Below are 21,922 nucleotides of genomic sequence, written 5' to 3'. Positions count from 1 at the left end.
CCACAGTTCACCCTGTTAATTTAATATACACTCCAGTCAAATCTCTAACTAATTTCTACACCAACTCAGAAAACGTACCTATTTACAGGCACGGTTCTGTTTTTAAGAGTTATTCTCTTCCTTTCAGGGTGTGTGTGCTCAAGTGTAATACCTTTTACTGCTGCAGGACACTTTGAAAAGGTTAGTACCTCTTTTGTTAACGTAAGTAATAGCATTCAAGTAACTACTTGTAAAGCAAGAGCTGTATAAAAACCCTTTTAAAAAGTTTAGTGTATGACTGTGAAAAGGGGTCAACAGAACACACCTCTTGCTTGGTTTTTGTGGTATAACCCTGGACAGACTCTCTTGCCACCAAACTTTCCAATGCATCCTGAACTGTGCGTATCTTGTCTGACTGGATATCCAGTTGCAGGGTGAAGAAAGGTTGCAGTGTAGCAGACTCCTTAGAACTCTGCTGGTAAACAACAGATCTATGGAAACAAAAAAGTTAAAATGTAATAAAGCAGAGTAACTTTCAGCCATATAGAACCTTCAAGTAAGAATGGACTGAAGCCTACTTTAGTAATTCGATTTATAATTAAACCAAAACAAAGGTTAATCCTAAATTTCAACAACCTGAATCCACTTCACTGCAATTTAAATGATTTTCACATCCACTTAGAGCATACTGAATGGGATCAGATTGGAATTGTTTTATTTATGCAAGAATTAAAACAGTTATTGGATAAGCATCAAAAGTTTAAAGAAAAATACTGAAATTTTTGATAACGCATTTAAAAATATTTACCTCCGGAGTCTTTACACATTAGAGTTTTGAAATTATGTTTTCCAACAGGTCTTTGGAAGTGCAAAATACTAGTGCTTATCTAACTGTATGTTTTACTGTAAAAATTACAAGTGATTCCAGATTCTTCAATAGAAATACACAAATTTTTTAGTCACTTCACTAAGACCAATTTCACAGTGATTTTAAATTGTTTTCTTAAATCTTGCCATAGGAAATACAAACTATGCTCCGTCAAGGACTGGCATTTCCTTTTCCTCCCATCATTTTCTGTGTCCAGACTTTGTTGATGTACTCCTCTGTACATAAATTGGAGTCTTTTGGAAAACTAGCAGGAGTAACAACCTAGGGCATGAGAACATGTTTCCTGTTTTTTCTGGTTTTTATTTTGTTTCAAGTGTATTCAGTTGCAGCCTTTAAGTAGCCTGGCTTGGTGATCATTGTTTTGTGCAATGAAACAGCATGCTCTTCAGTCACAACGTCACTGCACTAAGTGGACTCTTCCCAATTTTCATTTTTCTTAAACTTCACTGAAAACTGAAAACCATCAAACATGTCTCAAGAATTTTTTTTTTTAAATTTTGAAAGCAGTACTTACATTAAAAAGCCCCAGCTGCTACAAAAATGTGGTTTTATACAGCCAAAGAAATCATTCATTTATTATATTGTTATGCTTGTTACAGTGCCTTACAAAGCTTAAAAGTAGTAAGATGATTAACACAGCTCTAATCCACATAGCCATGCTGAAATTTCTCCAAGTCATGTACGAAATGTTAACAGACAGGTTCGACGCCTGTACTGCAGACTCCTATCAAAAGAGCCCCTTTGACTCAGGCAAAGCCCTGAAGCACCAACAGAAAGCCAATGCATCTTTGTATCGGCAAATACATATCCTTTAGGGGAAAGAGAGCGTATGAAAACAGTAGCATCTTTATTTCCGATTAACACTTCCTCTTTGGCTATATTTAAGGACAAATACTTCAACACATGGCAAGCGCAGTGTATCAATAAACAAACCCTTCACTGTGTAAGTCTTGCTGCTTTTGGATACACTTCCCAAACCCTTTTTAAACTAACCATTACTTAGTGCAATAATCAACAGAAAAATGCTAACAACTCCAACTGTTTTCAAGTCCATGTATTAAAGATTAATAATAATATGGATCATACTCTGAAAAGATAACATTATGGATTTTTTTAAAAAAATATTAGAAATTAAATTGTAACATTTCTTCAAAATATTTTCCTTAAAAAGATATGCAGAAATTGATTTGATAGCAAAACCTTTGCTGGACTATGATTTTCTATAACAATGTCACTTATTAGAATAATTACAAATTTCAATTGGAAAATGCATAATTTTCAATGCATAATTACTCTTGGGTACTGTAAGAACTCTACAGTAAGAATTTTTCAGGAAAATAGGCACTGCCCACTGCTACCCTGCTTAAACTAGAACAATGTAATCGATGTGTTTTCTTTTAAAATAACAGTGCATTTGAAGGGAAAACTTGGTACTACTTATGGAAATATTTAGCAGGCTTCTAAGCGGCCTGTGAGCTAGCTTGCATAACAAATATTTGAAATTCACACAAGCTGAAAGTCAAAAGGGACTCCTGCACATGAACAAACCAGATCCTGATGGAACTATCTTGGTATTTACACATTTAAGTTTCACATTGCTTAAGGAAAGCTTTTTCATTTTGTTTTAGGTTTTTTAAGCAATTATACCTAAATAGGCATTTAATAGACAATTAAACCCTCGAGAAGACAGCCTAAAGTTTCCCAAGCCAAAAGATGCCAATTCAAACCATGTTTTCTTAGCTGCTTTTTCCATTTGATTTTTCCAACTTCTGATGCTTTCATTTAGTGGAATTCTAATGGCAATCCTGTATTCAATCCTTCCTATCTCCACCCTCAGCCTCAAAGGACGAAGCTTTCCAACATCACAACATGGGATACTGTTTCTGCGGTAAATTGTGTGACCTGGTTTGGAGGCTCAGTAAAGCGGGTGTGGTGACAGCAGACAACAGATGTCGGATTGGACCCTGCGGTTCTGTTGCTCAGTGCAAGTTTTTGCCTTTTTTCAGTATTACCTTTGCTTTATGTCGTTTTCTGTGGACTTCTACAGAAGACAATGTTCTCCTGGTATACTTAATTTAAAAACTAATGCAATCAAGCAGCAATCTAAACAATTCTGACCATGATAAATATACTAAGGGTATTAACAATACCTTGGTTATGTGAACATACCATCAATGCGGAATTTCATCAATACGTACAAACATCTGTCTGCCAATTGCTATGGAAAATATCATTTTATTTGCCAGCTGTCTGACTTAAATCCCAGGAGAATAATTTCAGTGCATTTCACAGGCAGGAGGCACTAGCCCACATTATTCACACCTCTGGACTGAATACCTGGCAACACAGGGAGTCAAACACTAGCAATTAAGTGTCTGTCTCCAATTTAAAAATAATTCTTCAAGTCTAACATTTTTGTTTTGGAATATGTTTTTAGCAAGTGTTTACCTTGCTTTCATTTTAAATTATACATTTCTCCAAACAAGTCATGAGGCTTCCTTTCCAAAAAAATATTCTTTCAGTATCTACTTTCTGCCTTCATCCGGTATCAGGCCTGGATGTAAGTAATGTCCCACATTCTTTTCATTCCTGTAACATCCTGTAGTAATTTACATTTTTCCAAACTTCTTTCATCTTTAACATTTTATTTATTAACTATTACACATAACTTTCCTGCCTTTGGGAAGCATAAGTGTCTAAACAACCAAAAGTCTACAATTTTTTATTTTATTTCATTCTTAGTTTACTGACCAGATTTAACTCTTAGCAAATCTCACTATCCCCTAGTATCCTTATTCAAAAAATTAGTCAAGACCACTCAGAGGTCACAAAAATTAGGTAGCTCTAAAGTTCTTTGGAATTCTTAAGACATTAATATAAATATACAAAGCACACATATTTCAAACTCCTCTATCTGCAATTCAGGACTTTTGTTCTCTAAACAGTCTGTTCTTTTAAGACACTTAAAAAGATTCAGACTCTACAATAAGTCATATATTCATTTGATCATTGATCAATCTTTTGATCATTCTGGTCCATCTTCTGAACCCTCTCTTGCATTAACAAATGCTCCATGGTAGAACGTTCACCTCTCCTGGCCTGAACAAACTGTGTAACAGTCTCTGCCATCCAACTATCCAATAATGGTGAAAAATACAGAAAGCAAAGCACAGGAAAAAGCTATCTGTAAAGGCAAAGCAGCCTACGGTCTCAACAACTTTTACAAAAAAGTACTATACCTTATATGACCACCAAAGATATCAGTAATTGGAGTCTGAACAAAGTCAGCCTGTCGAGTGACTGATGATTTGTTGCGAGGTCCCACTTGCTCCCATTCATCCTCACTGCCTTCCCCTTGTTCATCTTGCTCCTCTTCTTCATGAACAGTCTGAGCCTCAGGGCCATTGGACACTGAGAGTTCTTAAAGTGAAGAAGAAAAAAAACCAAAAAGTGGTGGGTTTGTTTTTTTTTTTTCTTCACAAATAAAACATGTATACAGGTAAAGAATTTGAAAGGAAAACAATGCAATACAAATAATTTTCATAGATCATAGATTTGAGAAAGTAAATGAGAACAAGTGTATTCCAGGCTCACTCACAGCTGGACACATCCATGTATGAACAGAATGCAGCTCACTGATGACTGTATGTAAACAGATGTAGTTTTCTAGCAAAGTTTGATATATTTTTAGTAGTAAATTTATGGGGTAGAAAATTAGAAAGTCAAGTGTTATTCTGGAAACATAATTATGTCATTATTAAATACAGCTCCTTTTCTGCGCAGATATTTTACAGGGAACCCAAGGCTTAGCAAATATTTTCTTTGCAAGTGCCAAAGTCAGGAGGCTATAAACTGCACATAGCTAAAGAACAAAATATGGAATGATCATTTTATATCATAAAAAATTTACCCTACTAAAGAGAAATTGGATAACTAGTGATCTTAATTCTATACTTGGCAATACTTGGCTGTTGTGGTTTAGCCCCAGTTGGCAACCAAGCCCCACACAGCCACTCGCTCCCCCTCCCCCCCGGTGAGATCGGGGAGAGAATTGGAAGAGCAAATGTAAGAAAACTTGTGGGTTCAGATAAGAACAGTTTAATTATTGGGGAGTGGGGGGGTGGAATTTGTAATGAAAAGAGGAGCAAAAAGAGAGAAAAGAAACAACACCCAGGAAAGCCAAGTGATGCAACCGCTCGCCACCCGCTGACCAACGCCCAGCCCGTCCCCGAGCAGCGATGGCTGCCCCCCGCCAGCCCCCCCAGTTTCTATACTGGGCATGACGCCATACGGTATGGAATAGCCCTTTGGGCAGTTTGGATCAACTATTCTGGCTGTGCCCCCTCCCAGCTTCTTGTGCCCCTGGCAGAGCATGGGAAGCTGAGAAGTCCTTGACTGGTGTCAGCACTGCTGAGCAACAACCAAACCATCGGTGTGTTCTCAGCATCATTCTCACACTGAATCCAAAACACAGCACTATGCCAGCTGCTAGGAAGAAAATAAACTCTGCCCCAGCTGAAACGAGGACATTGGCTACAACTAACAGTGTTTTGTTTCATTTTTCACAGGGGACCCAAACATAAAGCCACTGTAAAATAAAACGGCGTTCTAGTCTGCACACAAGTTCTAATACTTCTTCCAAAGAAAATTTTTTTCTCCAACTTTGCCAATAAGAATTTTTAGATAATTTAGTATGTTCTGGTATGTATTAGATATTAGCCATTATCAGCCATTAGTCTAGAAGTTTCCACTTCAAAAAAAAGATCCTAATCAACAGTTGTTTAGAAGATCAGTGAAAAAAAACACTGATATATTTTTGAACTACCACGGAGAGAGCCAAAACCCCAGTAAACAACAGACCTTGCAGGTATTATGAATGGCAGACAAACATACCTACGCTTAAGACAGGACTAGTCAACTTGAGTTAGCCTCAAGTAATGCTCAGCTGAGCTCAGTAAAAATTGGTAATACAGAAATTTGTTGTTTAGGAGGACCAGGTACATGACATTATTATTATTGTCATTCAGAGTATTTACAGAATGAGAATGCTTTTCCAAATATCCAGTAACACTTCAGATCATTTGTAAATTGCACAGAATGGACTAATTTTATCCTTTGGACACATTTTAACAAAAGATTATTTGTTAATGTCTGAGTCCCCTAAAACATGGAATTCTATCCTTATCTCAACATGTACTCCAAACATTTCTCTGTATTACAGAATCACCGCAAAAACATGAGAACATTTGAAGGAAGTTAAGTTTGCTACAAAAAAAAAAAAAACAAACCCAAAACACCACTAACTTTCATTATGTGGAGAGAGAAGTTTCTTTAGAGTCAGCATTTCTTCATGTAGTCCATTGAGGATAAATCCCAAGTATTCTTCTGCATCCTCTTGCCTGCCCTGAATATAATGGATTTTTTTCAATTATTACATGGCATTTTCATGTTTTTATTTTAACAGAAGATTCATGACATCGAACATCTAGCTTTCTCCTATTAATTTAGCTAATTTACCAACTACTCAGCACTAAGTCATAAAGTCAAATGAAGTTTAAATTTTATTATAACAGCCCCTCATTTTTAACCAATTCAAAAAGAACCTACACATTAATTGGTAACCTGCCATAAACAGCAAGTACACACATAAGCTTGGCCTTGATACAAGAATTTCTGCATTCTTCTCAATACAAATTCAATTTAACATTTGAGTTTATATTTTTTTTCAATTTCTTTTAAAAGTAGTATTAAAAGTTACTGCCAAACCAAGACCAAATCAAAAGATGGTTTGAACCATTATCTTTTCTTTAAATTGAAACTAAACCTGAAATAGTATTTTGCAGTCTCTGTGGACCTTTAACTATTCAAAGCTGAATCCCAAGCAGAAACAAACAACTGCTCATTTCTTAAATATAAAGCAATAGGTATCTTCTTTATAAAAAGAGATGTTCCATTCCAATCATAATTTTTTTCATTATTCTGACATACTAAACTGCCAAACTTATAACTAACATCTTCCTATAATTTAAGTCCCAAGATAGTCTAGCTTCATTACAATGAACTATCAATGCGTTGATTTTAGTAATATTTAGGCACAGAACCTGATGTATGGCTTTATATTGTTTTAAGGACAGTGACTGCCTTGCAACACAACTATAAAAGTCAAAGATTTGTAGTAAGTCACACCTTTTCTGACAGACTTGACTTTATAACTGTCAAAAGCCTATAAATGTATGTAGGCTCAAAGGCAGCTCCTGGTCGGATGTCTCTCACAATTTTATCGCCTAAAGCTGCAAGGCAAAGAGAAGTACATATAAATAACAATACATAGAAGTTTTTCTACATTATACCTCAGCATTCTCTTCACATATCACTAGAGTTTGGAATCCAAAATTATTTTTAATTAATAGTTTTATTACAACTTTAGTGACTCAAGCTCAGAATTCGTAAGATACAACTCTTAACCTGCAGACATTTTTTTAAAAACATCTTACATCACCCTACATAGACTCACAGATGGTCTGGAAAAGTTAGTATTCTCTTTTTATAGCCAACACTCGGAAGATTAACAAGAATATCCACAGCCATCATAAAAGAACAATTCCGGTTCTATTTAAATTTTTGTACTTCTTTTGTATTCAAAGCACACGTCCTTAAATCTTTTATATATCTGTAATTCTAACAGATCACTTTTCCTCACTGCAGAAAAAAACCCAAAACGCAAACAAGATACAGTTTAACAGAATGTTCAACCTAATGGCAATACAAGGCCTCAGAAACTATATTTGAAAACTACACAATACAATAAAATGACCTAGAAGTATAATAAGTTGCATAAGACAGTAAGATTTGTTTTACAGAAATAAAACTTAAGCAGCAAACCACAGAAATGTCTGAACTGTTTGGAAATCACTGGAACAACCAGCTCCTTGTGATATTTTCTTATAATGTTACATAAACACATTCCTGAAACTGCTTTTTATTTCTATAAGTCTGTATTACAACACATTTAGAGATTAAAAAAATGAAACCTACAAGATAATTTATTTGCATCAAAACAATGTTCTATTCCTCACTACATAATCATCATTGATCCTAAACACATATTAGCAAGAATCATACACTTCTAAAGTTTTAACACTGAACTAGTGCATGGGATGGGGAGGAATTAAAAGCCATGATAACATGCCTGCAGGCAATCTCTGACTGCTAAAGAGACCTACTATGGCCCCATTTTGTTCCAAATGAATGTGTTTAGTATTTAAGGAAGAATGATAGAATTGAGCAAATTGATAAACCAAACAGTTGGAAATACGTAAGGAAGTGGAGTAAAATATAGTGAATATCAAATGATTTTATTAGAAAGGGCATATTCTTAGAAAACATCTTAACAATTAAGCCAACCTTCAACAAAAACTACTGCACTTGTACATTTGGTATACCAAATAGCAGAAAAAATATAAGGTGCAACACCTACGACTTCTTGACATGAATCACCAATAAGAAAAAGTGTAACACTGACAGAAAAGCAACAGCAAACTTTTTAAGATATCAAGAAACCCCGAATATCCACAGAGCCATGACGGGGATCAAGCACCATTATTTAAAAGCACATCACACAATGTAGATCCTTACCCCAAAGCCTTTTTATCATGATTTTAAGACTTTTCTGCCCCTACTCCTACTCACCTTGTTTTGCTTTAGGAGGTACAGGCATATTAGTGAACTCATTCATTAAACGAACACTGAAACAGAATGGAAGGAACAACTAGACATGAGCAGCAAGTTAAGACTTAGAAGGACAAATAATAAAATTAGATCATTGTCATTACTGACTGCCAAAAAAAAAAAAAAAAAAAAAAAATCAAAACCAAAGACTATCATAATGAAGTCTGAGCAAAGTTCAGGCATAAAAATTAAAAATTAACCTGATCATTGCTAATGAAACCAAGATGTTAGGTTAGTTCTTGCAGCGCTCTCAGTTCATTTTTGCATATTAAGCACTATTTAAAACTGATATTCCTCAGGCAATAGGAAGTATCTTCCTTGACTAGTCAAGCAATTGTAAAATACCAAGTTCATTAGAAAAGCCAGGTATCACCAAAAAAACACACAAAAAAGGCTTCTGGATACATACCAACTTTCAACAACTGCAGTAAACAATGATTTGTTAGATACTTCTGAATGAGCTTAGTCAGACCACAGTTTTGTTGGTTTTTTTTAAAACAAGCTACTTACAAACTGTCTATCATTGGTGTTGAGGTACACGGCCGCTGTGATTTTGAATACATTGGAATGGACTTCATTAAATGATACATTGGAGGGCAAGCAACCAAGGCTTGCAGGGTCTACGCAGTGACATTAAGGAAATATTCAGAAAACGTAATCTGCATATTAACCAAATATTCAATTATATTTAAAATGATATGCAAAACAAAGCTAACTCTTCATTATGTAGACCAATCCAATAACTAAATTGGAACAGATGGATGGACTTTTATTACAACATTAACTAATAAAGTACAGAAGTTATACTAAAAAAAAGGGCCATCTTGTAACATGCAGTGATTTCAGTGACATTTTAATCATGTCAAAAACTTTAATTAAAGGGAAAGGAAACATTTAGTCTAGGAGCAGGAAAGGAAAAAAAAACGTTCCTATGAAAGGCTTTGTAAAATTAACAATTTGAAAATTGGCAAGTAATAACCTGTAACATGTTTTCTGAAAAGAATGGAAGAAGCCAGCTGACAGACTTGAAGTTAAAGGTTATGATTCACCCCGTAACAAAACCAACCCCAAAAACCCACTGTGATGTGAAACATTCTGCAGTGTAAAGAAGAGTTTGGAGCAACCAGTAAAACTACAGGCATATGTTGGGAGAAAATATTTTAAAAACAGCAAAATCCGTGCTACTTGGCAAGAAAAGCGATCAGAGGAAACGTATTAAAAGATTGGAGGGGCAGGGAAACAACAACAAAGGCAGCTATCTCAACAGCTAGAGAGAGACACTGACTCAATCCCTATAGTGTGCAAAACCCGAGTAACAAATTCCCATGTAACATATGAAGACTGAAAAAACGGGAGCCAATAGATACAATCAGATGAGTGCAGAACTCGTTATGTGAGATAAAAGCTGAAGTTTAAGGCACAATCGCTGGCTTGGAAATGGGTTATTAGGTTCTGCAATGATCAGTCTTGAAATTAGTCTTAATATTTTTCACTAGCAGTATTAGCAGTTAAAAGTATCCTAACTGTCACTTGCAGTGAGCCACTGCTAACATAGGAGATATAGATACATTAATAAAAAATTATTAATAATAAAACTATCATAATACAGCACTGAGGAAGAAAGATTTCTGTTACCCAAGGGAAAAGGTTTTTTTGCAGGGGAATACAATTCTAATACCTTAAGAGCAAGCCAATCTTCCATCCCACTGTAAAAAGATTATTTTAAAAGCTGCATTTACACAGATGATACGATAGCACCAGCCTGCTCAACAGAAAACCAAATGATCCACTTACCAAATTGCCAAAACAAAGCTTAAGAGTAAGAATAGTTACTTCAAGTACAAAAGAGAAATAACCACTTAAGTTGATGCACAGAGAGTCATGAGTAAACATAACTAGAAATTACAAGAAGGTTTTCAGTCATGAGAAAGTTACGGTTCTGAAATATTGTGACAGAGGTAACGGAGACAAACTGCAAACAGGACTGCGCAACCAGCTGCAGGGGAACCCTGGACACAAGGTTCAATGAACCAAACTACCCCCGGGTGTTTAGATGCCGCTCTTAAAACATTTTAACCACAGTAGTAGCATAAGGGAAGACAAACGCTTTTATAAAATACTTACCAGAATAATCCAGAAAAACTTTGACAGATATAATATACAAATTTTAACTTAAGTGTATTAATTTTTTCCAAGGTAAGGATACAGCATTGATGTAGCACCAGTTTCCTTTGTTGATCAGCCCTCGTGGTTGCAAAGACACTGGTTTATGTATTAATCTTACATTTTCCAGTATTTCTGCAGAATGAGAAACAGTAAATTGAGCATCAACAAAACGCACATGCTAGCCATCAAAACAAGTATCTGTTGACGCATTACAAAACCATTCAAATCAATTCACAAAATTCCCAGAAACTTCAGCAAATAACGTTCCCTCCATTTCAACACTGCTTGTATTTCAAATTGGACGCATTTCTTCAACCAAAGACATCCTGGAATTTGGGTCAGGAGGATGCTGGTACAAAAACTAACTACTGTCATTTCAAAACTGAGAAGACCTATCTGTTTTTATTTTTGTTTTACTAAAATTAGATACTTTTATTTATATAGATACATATATAGACAGAAATTCCCACTAGCTGTAATTCCTTGTCACCAATTTTACAAAGTATTTCCCAATTTATTCTGCTTTGAAGAGAGACGAAGCTGATACAGCAGTCTCAGTTTACTAGTTTCAACATAACACTGACAACAAAAATACCTTAGTGCAAACAGGACAGACAGATGTTAATGTGGTCTTCTGAACAGTATGTTTTATTTACTGCTTTAAGACTTCCAAAGTCTACAAGGTAACAGGCTTACGTAATGTAATGCCTACTGTTTTCCGGCTTTCAAAAACTTCAGCAATGGCCCAAGTTTAAAAATTAGAAACCAGTGCAGATAAATAAGTCTGTTTCAGTTAGGAAACTGAGAGCAACAGGGCAAGTTTTTCCAGGAAGTCTGACCTGTTATTTAGGTACCTAAATAAAAACTGTTGAAGGAAAATATTGGATCTGGTATATTTTAAATTTGCAAAATAAGGACAAGAGGTATACAAGACAGAATAAAAAATGCAAATAAACATAGCAATTGTCTACTGAGGGGGTTGTTTATTTTTATAATAAATGTGAGGGCCTCTAAGCCCTTACATGCTACACTGCATAAACTTAAGTTTGAGCTATTCACTAGGACTACCTAAACAGACAAGACACCGTGACACCGGTGGGAAAGCAGAGGCACAAAGCCGTAACTGAGCGCAGGAGGTGGCAGAACTGCAAACATCATCCACGTCCTTCTACTTCCAAACTTTCTCTTCACCTATAAGATCATACTTCCTGCTGACAACACCAGTTCTAACCAAATAAAAACATGCCAAAAAATAGGAAGTATTTAAATCAGTCCTCTATTACATAAAGAGCCTGACACCTGAGAGATAGCAAAGAGATGTAAAAGGGAAGACGTCAGCACCTAGCACAGACGCAGATGAAACACTTCTGCGAGTGCTGAAATATATTTGCTATTAAATTATTAATGCTCAAGTATTTCAGAATATATTGTTAATGCAGCAAAGTTTGAAACACGTCGTGCACATATGCAATCTTTCTGTTAATATAACTAAGCACTGTTGAAAATTAGGATAAAAATAATGAAGAAAGTATTTTAATGTCTATCAATTACTTTTAATGGTAACTGTATTTTCCCCCATTTTTCTATCATACTAAATAAAAATACTAGTAGGACCTTTAGCATCCTCTTGTGGTCATAAAACTGCTTTGTAAACAATGACTAGAGCAATTACAGTGAGTTTTCTTTCTTTTAACATAAAGAATTATTTTTGTGTACAGCAATTACATTCAACACCACATTTTCATCTCACATCCAACATTTACACAATAACTACAAGAACTTTTACAAGAGTATCAGAAGAAAAATACTCTTACCACCGTGAGAAAACTTTCTTAGAGTTTCAAAACCTGTTACAAAGCACATGTCACTAACCAGAAAGAATTCAGGTTCCCTTTGGTAGATAATGAATTATGAAACATGGCCTTGATTTGAAAACATACCTAGAGCAATATTATCATGTTCAGAAATTTCTGATGGTAAACAGAAAACATTTTGCTAAAGTTCATTCACTAGGTGGTGCTATCACAAATACCTGTCAAATTTAAAAAAAAAAACCCAAACTTGTAATTCCCTCATCCATGCAAGTCCAAAGTTTAAGGAAAGAGAAACCCCATGGGTATGGGTCTCCATGCTGAAAAGATACACAGGTTAGACGGTAGCAATTTAATACTTGCTTGAGACCATTATTTGGCAAATATTATGTATGCCACTCAGATCTTTCTTCAAATCTGGACAATGACAAAGTGCCAGGACAACACTGCTGGATAACCCTATCCAAAATCAGATTCTGCAAGAATGCAGTTTGATCGTACAACAGGCTAAATTTCTGAAGCTCTTTATAAACCCTCCCAAACCTTGCATGCCTCCATTCCACAACTAGTTGCTCTAGTGCTTACCGAGCTTTAACAATAAGAAAATTTTTTCTACTATGTAACACTGAAAGACCTTTGTTACAAATTAAACTAAGCAATTCTTGTCTTGTTCACTACAGGCTTGGGAGAGCAATGAATCGCCATCTTCTTTATGAATTTGTTTTATGTATTTGAAGTTACAGCCAGGATCACTCCAACAATCTCATGTGAGACAAAGTAAATCCAAATTTTCCATGTTTGCCGAAAGAATGTGGTTTTCAAATCTTACTTCTGGTTTCTGCATCGCACTGTTACATCTTCCTTGAGAAGTAATGCCCAAAGACTGACATTTTCATCGAGTCCTCAACAGCAACGACAGAATCGTAGTTACCTTGCATCTTTTCCGTGTAAATTGGTACTAAGACACACTGGAAATAAAACTTAAGTCTTCTTCAGCTTTACTAAGTACACTTATCAACTCCCTAGAACTTCCAGATGCTTTTATTCTCTAATACTATTACCAACCGTTTGTTCTTCGTACTGTATGTTTGCATTTGATTTCTCTTCTGGTGTATCGTTCCATACTTGCATTTATTGGATTCCCCTCCTTCTAATTTAAAATCATTCCAGATTTAGCCAGATCTTAAATGTTTGTGTTCAATTCACCTGCAATTCTGCCTGCTGTAAACAAATTTTACATGCATTCTTAATTCCATCATCCACAATGAAAACACTGCAAGAAAACATGATTCAGAAAATCTTTTTAGATTCTCCCATTGAAATTTTTCTGAAGTTACCAAGAACAGTTAAAAGACTACTCAGAGAACAGCTAGTTTTCTAATCACTTATTTCCCTAGCTTACTTAGAACATTATATAAGGCATTATTAACTATCATCAGGTTATGCATCAGAGGGTAGTAACTGTTGAAATGCAGCAAGTGAAGCCTGAGAGAGCGCCATATTTTTTACAAATATGGACCATTTATAACCTTACTATCCCTTAGAAACAAATTATTAAAATGTTTGTCCTAGCATCTAAATTAGGCTAAGGTGTATAATTAGCATGGCTGCCCCTTTCTAAATATGCGAGTGCCTTACCTGTACTTCTCTACCATTCTGATGTTATCTGCCTGCAGTTTTGCCAAATAAACATCAATGGCTCACTGTTTGCTTCAGAAATTCCTTTAACTTGTTCGCTAGTGTTGCCAGCAAAGCTTCTCACCACACACCTTAGCCACTTGGTAAAATTAACTCTTCAGTACTTTTTTCTCATCAAGGCTAACATGAAATTTGTTTATTTATTTTCTAGTCCTGATCTTCATCTCCTTATCGTCTGTAGCTTTCGTTTACATTTGAGGACTAAGAAACCACAGGCCTTTGCAGGTTGAATCAAGTAGCATTAAACTATCTTCAAGGTGCCTGGGAGTCATTAACCTCCCTTGTAATAACTGGTGAAACTAAGGCACAAACCAGCAATTTGTCGCTGGCAAAGTAACTTATCTTCTTGCGTCCTGAGCACACGTTCTAAATAAAAACTGTACAGAAGGGCCTCAGAGCTCCAACATTGTCAGAAGATTTGTTAATTTTGCTTGCTAAACTCAAGATACTTTAGGTCTAGATTTTACTTGTGTTTAGCATCCTATGACACTTGTCGTCAAAAATTCATTCCCATTGGCATGAGTTGAAACCAGTGAATTCCCAGCAAATCAAACAACAGGATCTCAACTCAGCCACAAAGACGACTAGGAACACAATCAGCTGCTAACTATGGAAAACATACAGGATCACTATATACGCTTACACAAGGATGTTAACCTAGGCAGAAGATTTGAAATGAAATATGTACGGAATGGAGCAAACGATCTGTCTGGAAATCATAAACTGAAACTCATATAACATTTTTGAGTGTGGGTGTATGAGCAGGGCACTAATGTACCTATATCCCAAACAGGACAGACACCATTAAAAAAGAGCAGGCAATGAAGAAAGTCGCCTTTTTCCAGAGAGCAAAGCACCGATATCATGGCATTCGGATCTTCAAGTAAACATTTCATACTGAAATCAGTAGCGTCTGGATTACAGGAATTGCAGCAATATACCTCCTACCTAAATCTGCTGCAACAAGAAGATTAATTCCTTCTCACTGGAAAGGGATCTATACTCAGATTATCCCTCTGTAGAAACAGCTAGCTAATAGTGAAGGTGCAGAAGAAAACTGTATAAAAATTATATTGCTATTTTAATACATTAAAGACAAAATAAGAAGCTCTGCTCCCACCTGGTGGCAAAAAACAGTAGAGAAACACTAGAAGTCTAGAAAGTTAAAAGCTGAAGCAACCCGGACAAGACAAAAAACCTTTTTCATCTATGGCAAGCAGTTGTCGCTTTACAGTTGTCACAAAATAGTTTTAAATTAAAATTAATTACCAAATGATAGCTTAAGATTTTAAGAGTACAACATACTCCACATGTATGGGTTCATACAAACCATAATCACCTGCTTATACACATTTTTTAACACAGTCAACTGTGTTTGTGACACCTAAGTGTAAAATACACAGAAATATAAATTACTCTGACAGCTTTCCTCTCAACAGACAATTTTAAGTAATGAAACTGTTATTAAGGAGGGAATGAGAGGCAGACTATACTTCTGGGTATTCTGAATAGAGATCTCCAGGTCAGCTTCTGGTTAGAGCAGTAAACTTTGACTTGAAGCTGTCACACACAAAACGCCATTGTACTTGTAAATTAGCATGTAGCATAAAGAGTAAGATTTTGCACAAGCCTTTTTACATACAGACTATGTCACGGAATTAAAATAACTATTTTTGTTCCAACACTCGCAAGTGTGACAAGTGACACAAAATGCAACCAACTGGGTATTTTTCTTCGTATTTTCTGACTGAATCTGGAAAAACAATCTCACACACATTCGAGCATTTCTCATTAGAATCACAAACATGACAGGACCAACGGTCAAAGCCTTTCTATCATGCATTGACTTTCTTGATGTACCCTCTGGACAGTTTCTTATGGTTATTCTTGAACAGGCAATAGCTAGCATTGTGTCTGAATAAAATAACTTTGTTTATAATGGTTAAGGATAATTCTCCAAAATTTGAAAGACAGACCTCTCAAACAGCAAATCAATAAATATAAAAACTGTTTCCTGAATTAGAATTTCTGAAGCAGGATCTATTTAGACATTACACTTAAGCTACTGTAAGCATCCAGGAACTTCAGCTACTTTGGCATAATATTAATACTCTTCTTGTAGTGGAATGCATTACAAGATCATAAATACTGGATAATGTAACACACCATTTTCAGAATGAACTTTTCTAACGTGTTCTCCCTACTACAGTAGCACACCGCTGAATGCAACCAGCCTATTTAAAATCACAGATCGCTTAAACATATTGTTTGACAAGCAGCAATAGTTTTACCGCATCTGGGATAATGACATGGTAATGTCTCATTGGAATGTTTACTCAGGGGGATACAAAACTAGCTTATTTAAATCACATCTTTCAGAGCAGCGTTTGAACAGTCATCTTATTAAGAACATTAACAGAGGAATCTTCTCTATCAATATTGCACGCTCCTGTTTACAAGCAGAGTTAATACCCTTCCAGCGTAACATCCACTCGTGTATTAACTATACCTGCAATCTTTATGGCTACAGGATCCTCTGAAACTGGAACAGGTCCCTCTTTGACTTCAACCTGTTTTTCAGGGACCAGAGTAGATGTGGCAGGAGGGGTATACTTAGTCTCAACATAGACCACAGATGTGGAAGCAGAGGGCTTGGAATTGTGAAAAAGACTAGCCCACGATTTTGCAGGCTGATTAACAGGGACTGATCCTGCAACTGGGACTGTTGCCTCAGTAGTAGGTGAAGCTTCCTCAGGCTTAGCTTGGTCTGAGTCAGTGCTTTCCACAGTGTGCAATTCTACCCCATTGGCAGCTGTGTCCTCACCAGAGGATTCAAGTGTTTGTCCATTAGTAACGCCAAGATTTTCAGTAGTATCAGTACCAGCATAAGACTGTACAACAGCTGTCCTTAAAGGGCTATCTCTGCCAGTCTCTGAGGGGATGCAAAACTGTTCAGAATTAGTAACACGGCATACCTCAGGCTGCCCTGCAGTCCTGGTATTGTCTAGTGCGCTAGAAACAGAATCATCAGAGACAGCTTCATTAACGAAGTCCACAGAATTGTCCGGGCTGTTGCAAGTCCTTGGTGTGGCCAGGGAGGGTATGTCTGCCGTCAGTTCCGTATCCTCCGTGCTTATACTGTTTAGTCCCGACGAATTTGCATGGCCATTTACAAGAGCTTCTGTGGGAGCAATGCCGTCACTGACGTCTTCCAAGTAACTGTAGTATCCAGGCGGTCTTTTCTTCTTCTTTTTACGCTCCCTTTGTCCAAGGCCTCCAGACAAGCCATCGTTTTCAGCATTAGAGCTGCTGTCCAAAGCGAGTGTTGGATCAGTGAACTGGCAGTCAATGGAGTTGTAATTTGTTTCACTGAGACTATCATCAGGGGCTTTCTGAGCAGGTGCACAACTGAGAATGAATTCTGGAGCCTGAGGATTCAGAGTACTTGAAATACTGTAGTCAGTGTTATTTAGTACAGATGACTGTGTCTCAATAACTTCATTAACACCAAATTCGATTCTCTGATACTCTTCCCCTGGACAAGAGAAAGCAAACCAGAGTTAGTGAATGACATCTAATCAAAAAGCTACAAAAATCAAGAAAAAACACACCCGTATTTTCCTGCAACTCAGAAAACAAACTACATTCCCTCAAACTAAAATAATTCTTATTCTCTATCTCAATCCTGAAGGCCATTTCAAAATATCATTTTTCTAAAGACAAGAGAGTATGAGTCAGGTTTTCTTAAAACAGAGTATGTAATTTTCCAAATCACCACACGGTTCCTGAAAATAACACCTGTTAAGAAGAAACACTAATGCAGAATATTGCTAAAGTCATTGGGCTTTAAGTTAATTACTGGATAACTACGTATAAAATACGGTGCAGTATTTAACTCCACATTTCTTCTAAAGCCAGTCTTTTCCACTGACAATTACAAAATCCAAGCCTTTACCTGTTTAACTTTTAAAAATGATTTCCACACGTGGAGTTTGGTTACTAAGGGCTTCGTCTGGTTTGGTTTTCCTGGAGTGTAAAGATTTATCATAATCCTTAATAACTGAAAAATATTTTCTTAATTGTATGAAAACACTGCAATTACAGCTTTTGAGACTCTAGGCTCATCAATCTCTTATTTAATTTTATCACAGTTGAATTTGTTACTATATGAGAATATGACATATGTGACTATGATTTTATGACAAGAAACACAACAGATACGCCTCAACATAAGTCAGTGTCCAACTTGTACATACAAACTACTGAAAAATTTGTGAACGGGAGTGGGTTTGGGGATTTTTTTTTTGTTTGTTTTAGTTTGGGTTTTGTTGGGGGTTTTTTAATTTATTTACCCTGGAACTTTGACATGCTCTTTAAAGAAACACTAAGAAATACTCTCATGGCAGGCTGCAGTATCACAAAGTATTGTCAGTCACGAAGTACTGCAATTTTATGGAACTTAATTAGTTTTATAATGCATGCATGCTAACTAGTAACACTGAATACCTCAGTTACAACTATTTCCATAACTATCAAATAGAGAGATAATATTAACGAAACTGAGTCTCAGGAATGTTAGAGGTAAGCTCACATTTCAGTACTTAAAATTTTGTAGGTCCTTCTATGATATGTATATTACTGTTTCAAAGACACTAATTTTAGTATTTTCTGTTTCCTCAAAGATGGCGGGACTAAAAAAAAAAATGCATTTCAAATTTCTAAGAATGCTACCGGAGAGCCAAACAACACTAGATACTATTTCCAAAGGAACGTAAGTGGATACACCACTAAACTTTAAAGATTTTGTGCAACTTACATTATGCATGACACATCAACAAATGCGTATTTTCAAGTATACCACAGACACTCATTAAAAATGAGGTGTGGGTTTTTTGGGTTTTGTTTTGTTTTTTTTGGTTTTTTTTTGTTTTTTTTTAAAAAAACCCCACCACCACACACAAAAAAGCAAGCAACAGTTGCTAAGGAAAAAAAAAAAAGTTATTTGCACACCTAAGGAAATAATCCTATGGGAGGACAGAGTCTAGTGGAGAATGTTTTGATACATAACTGTCAACATAACTGTTCTGAAACTCTCCAAATACTTTCTAGAAAAGTCGACTGACAAAAATTTTAGCTTTAAAAAAGATGTGAAAGAAACAAGAATCTACAGGGTACATACTTTTTAATATCAAATGAAGAGTAACAAACGTTCAATGTGTGTTGAGGTCTGACTTACACATGCAATACCAACATATTGTGAATTAATGAACAAAGATACATACTACAGATGTTAAGAGCTTTTCTGCTTTGATCTATTAACCTAACTAAATGAGAAGTTAGCACTTCACATATCAATTTCAATCTTGCTGCCAGTCAGACTAAAGGAAACTTTTAAAAAAGAGAGAGAGAGGAAAAAAAAACTTTCCATGCACAACTGATTTCTATAAATCATGTTAACAAGAGCCTTTCAAATTTTCTTCACTCCTCCCCTACACTCATAAGAAGGCGTTTTATAACACCATGCCTGTCAATCCACCATTCACCAACTACTTCTGCAATCACTGACTAGCCATCACCAACGAGAAGAGAGGCCGTTAAGTGTCTTTTAAAAAAATCAGCAGCCTAGAGACAGGGAGGTGGAAAGCTGCTGCCCGATACCCAGTGAAGAGGGAAGGGCTGGGAGATCTCAGGCATCGCCTGACTGCTCAGCAGCAACACTGACCGGCCATCAGTGCTGTACCTTGGCAGACCCGTCACACACACACAGCCCGAAACCAGCCAGAGCTTCATTTGCTTGCAAATGCAGGGCATGGGCTTTAAGGGATATGGGACACAAATCCACAACAAAACTACTCCTCATTAGTTCATCTACTTGTGGAGCAATTTGTTAGTTCAAGCATGAACCAAGGGCTAGCTCGTTACCGTCTGTAACAGTAAAATGCACAAGCAACAACTGGTGACACCTAATACTCCTCCAACCATGATTAGAATGAATTACTGGGCACACTTCAAATCTCTACCAATTCGAAATAATCTAGGACTTCTGCTTCTTTTCCAAAATCCCAGCTAAAAAAATAATTGCTTCGAAACAAAGAACATGGTTTCCCTTCGTGGGCAAGTTAAGTCTACCACAGCCAAAAGTGAGAGTTCTCAGTTCTGCACTCCTGTTCTGCTCCTCTACTCCAGCAAGCTTCCAGCACCCGTGTTACTGAAAGCTAATCTAGCAAAAAAAATAATCCAGGCCAGTTTTGGGGTTGGTTTTTTTGTTTGGTTTTGGGTTTGTTTTTTTTTTTTAATTTAGTGAACTTATCATCTTACTGTACACTAGACAATCACAAGAGCCAACTCAGGGCAAGTGGGGAGCAGAAAACAAAACATATCCCTTACAATTATGGCACAATGGTAATGTAGGTGAAAGTGCAACACGAACATCGTAAGCTAAAATGTTGCCAAGAGCATAATTGATATTCTAACATTTAACATACAAATTAGGAAGTTACAGCTGAGGAATTAAACTTTACACCTTACAGCAGGATTAGAATAATAAATACCAGTAGCTACGTATAGTTAGTCTATGGGATGACTGGCAGAAGCTCATTTGCCATAAGATTGTGTCAAGTTCCTTTGAAAAAATGAGAGGTAATTTTTTCTATTTGTTTTGACTTCTCACTTTGCTTCTGGGCATCTTTGTTTCAATGTAGTTCACAGTGCTATTTCTGAATGGACTGAAACAGATAGATCTGTCATGAACGACATGACACACATATTGAAACAAGTATCAACAGATGCTCCAAGGACAAAGTCTATGTACAATAACAAAAGCTGTGAATACACAGTACTAATTAGTCTGAACAGAGTTCTGCACATTAGAGCTTCAGCCGCGATTTGATTATTCTCAGTAAGTATTAACAGATCTTCTAATTCCGTAATAAAGTTAAATACTGAAGATAAGTACAGGAAAAAAATTAGACTACGGCGGGGGGGGGGGGGGGGGGGGGGTGACAACATGGTCAGTGTGTGTCATCTCATTATAATTATAAATATTCTGCATAAGCATAGCATTCCATTTTAGTTTCCACAGCTTCTTATGCAGCCATCACAGTGACAATATGCATGCACAGTACAGTGCAAGCTTGTTGAAGACATTTTTCAGGCAAAACCTAATTTGCTGTCATTACCTAATCTCAGGGCTGGGAGGGGTTCTCTCAGGGTCTAGGAATGATCTGAAAAACATTTGTACAAACCAACTTTCTGTATGGCTTGTGAACATTAAAATCTCAGTCTTAAAGAACAGAACTCAAATCCATAGTTAGACAAAGCAATATGTGACTGGACACCCCTGTCATCAACAACAGACAATTCGTACCATATGGTTCTTTTAATGAACATTTCAAACTCCTACTTAAAACTACTCAGGGTCCTAAAACTGGTCTTGTACTAAATAAAGCTCCTGAATTTTCAGAAATATTACACGTCCGCTTTCAAATGGGACCTGTTGTCCGTCTTTACGACTAGCTAACTTATTTACCTTTAAACGCAAGGCCAAAGTCGCTAAGCATAATGATCAGGTGTTCTTAAACATTAGCATGTGCATTTTGGTCCTCTTAAGTACTTTTGAGAAATGTCCAGTCAGACACTTGTATTATTTTGA

General features: G+C 36.3%; 1 protein-coding gene across 3 annotated transcripts in view; it reads right to left on the bottom strand.

Moving 5' to 3' along the window:
* The window catches only part of USP10 (ubiquitin specific peptidase 10), a 57,074-nt gene that overhangs the window by 9,980 nt on the left and 25,172 nt on the right, over nucleotides 1-21,922 (bottom strand). For 2 of the 3 annotated variants that reach the window (XM_075715473.1, XM_075715474.1), the window contains exons 4-11: nucleotides 16,781-17,806; nucleotides 10,803-10,894; nucleotides 9,107-9,216; nucleotides 8,558-8,613; nucleotides 7,055-7,158; nucleotides 6,173-6,272; nucleotides 4,108-4,288; nucleotides 305-470 (exon numbers count right to left, since the gene is read on the bottom strand). In XM_075715473.1, the coding sequence (XP_075571588.1) occupies nucleotides 305-470; nucleotides 4,108-4,288; nucleotides 6,173-6,272; nucleotides 7,055-7,158; nucleotides 8,558-8,613; nucleotides 9,107-9,216; nucleotides 10,803-10,894; nucleotides 16,781-17,806 (1,835 nt within the window). Of the gene's footprint in view, nucleotides 1-304; nucleotides 471-4,107; nucleotides 4,289-6,172; nucleotides 6,273-7,054; nucleotides 7,159-8,557; nucleotides 8,614-9,106; nucleotides 9,217-10,802; nucleotides 10,895-16,780; nucleotides 17,807-21,799; nucleotides 21,851-21,922 lie in introns of those variants that run through there. The other variant, XM_075715475.1, reaches the window with a different exon arrangement.

The sequence above is a fragment of the Pelecanus crispus genome, chromosome 8 (genome assembly GCF_030463565.1).
Source record: "Pelecanus crispus isolate bPelCri1 chromosome 8, bPelCri1.pri, whole genome shotgun sequence".
NCBI classification, from domain to species: domain Eukaryota; kingdom Metazoa; phylum Chordata; class Aves; order Pelecaniformes; family Pelecanidae; genus Pelecanus; species Pelecanus crispus.
This window is presented reverse-complemented; position numbering and strand designations above follow the sequence as displayed.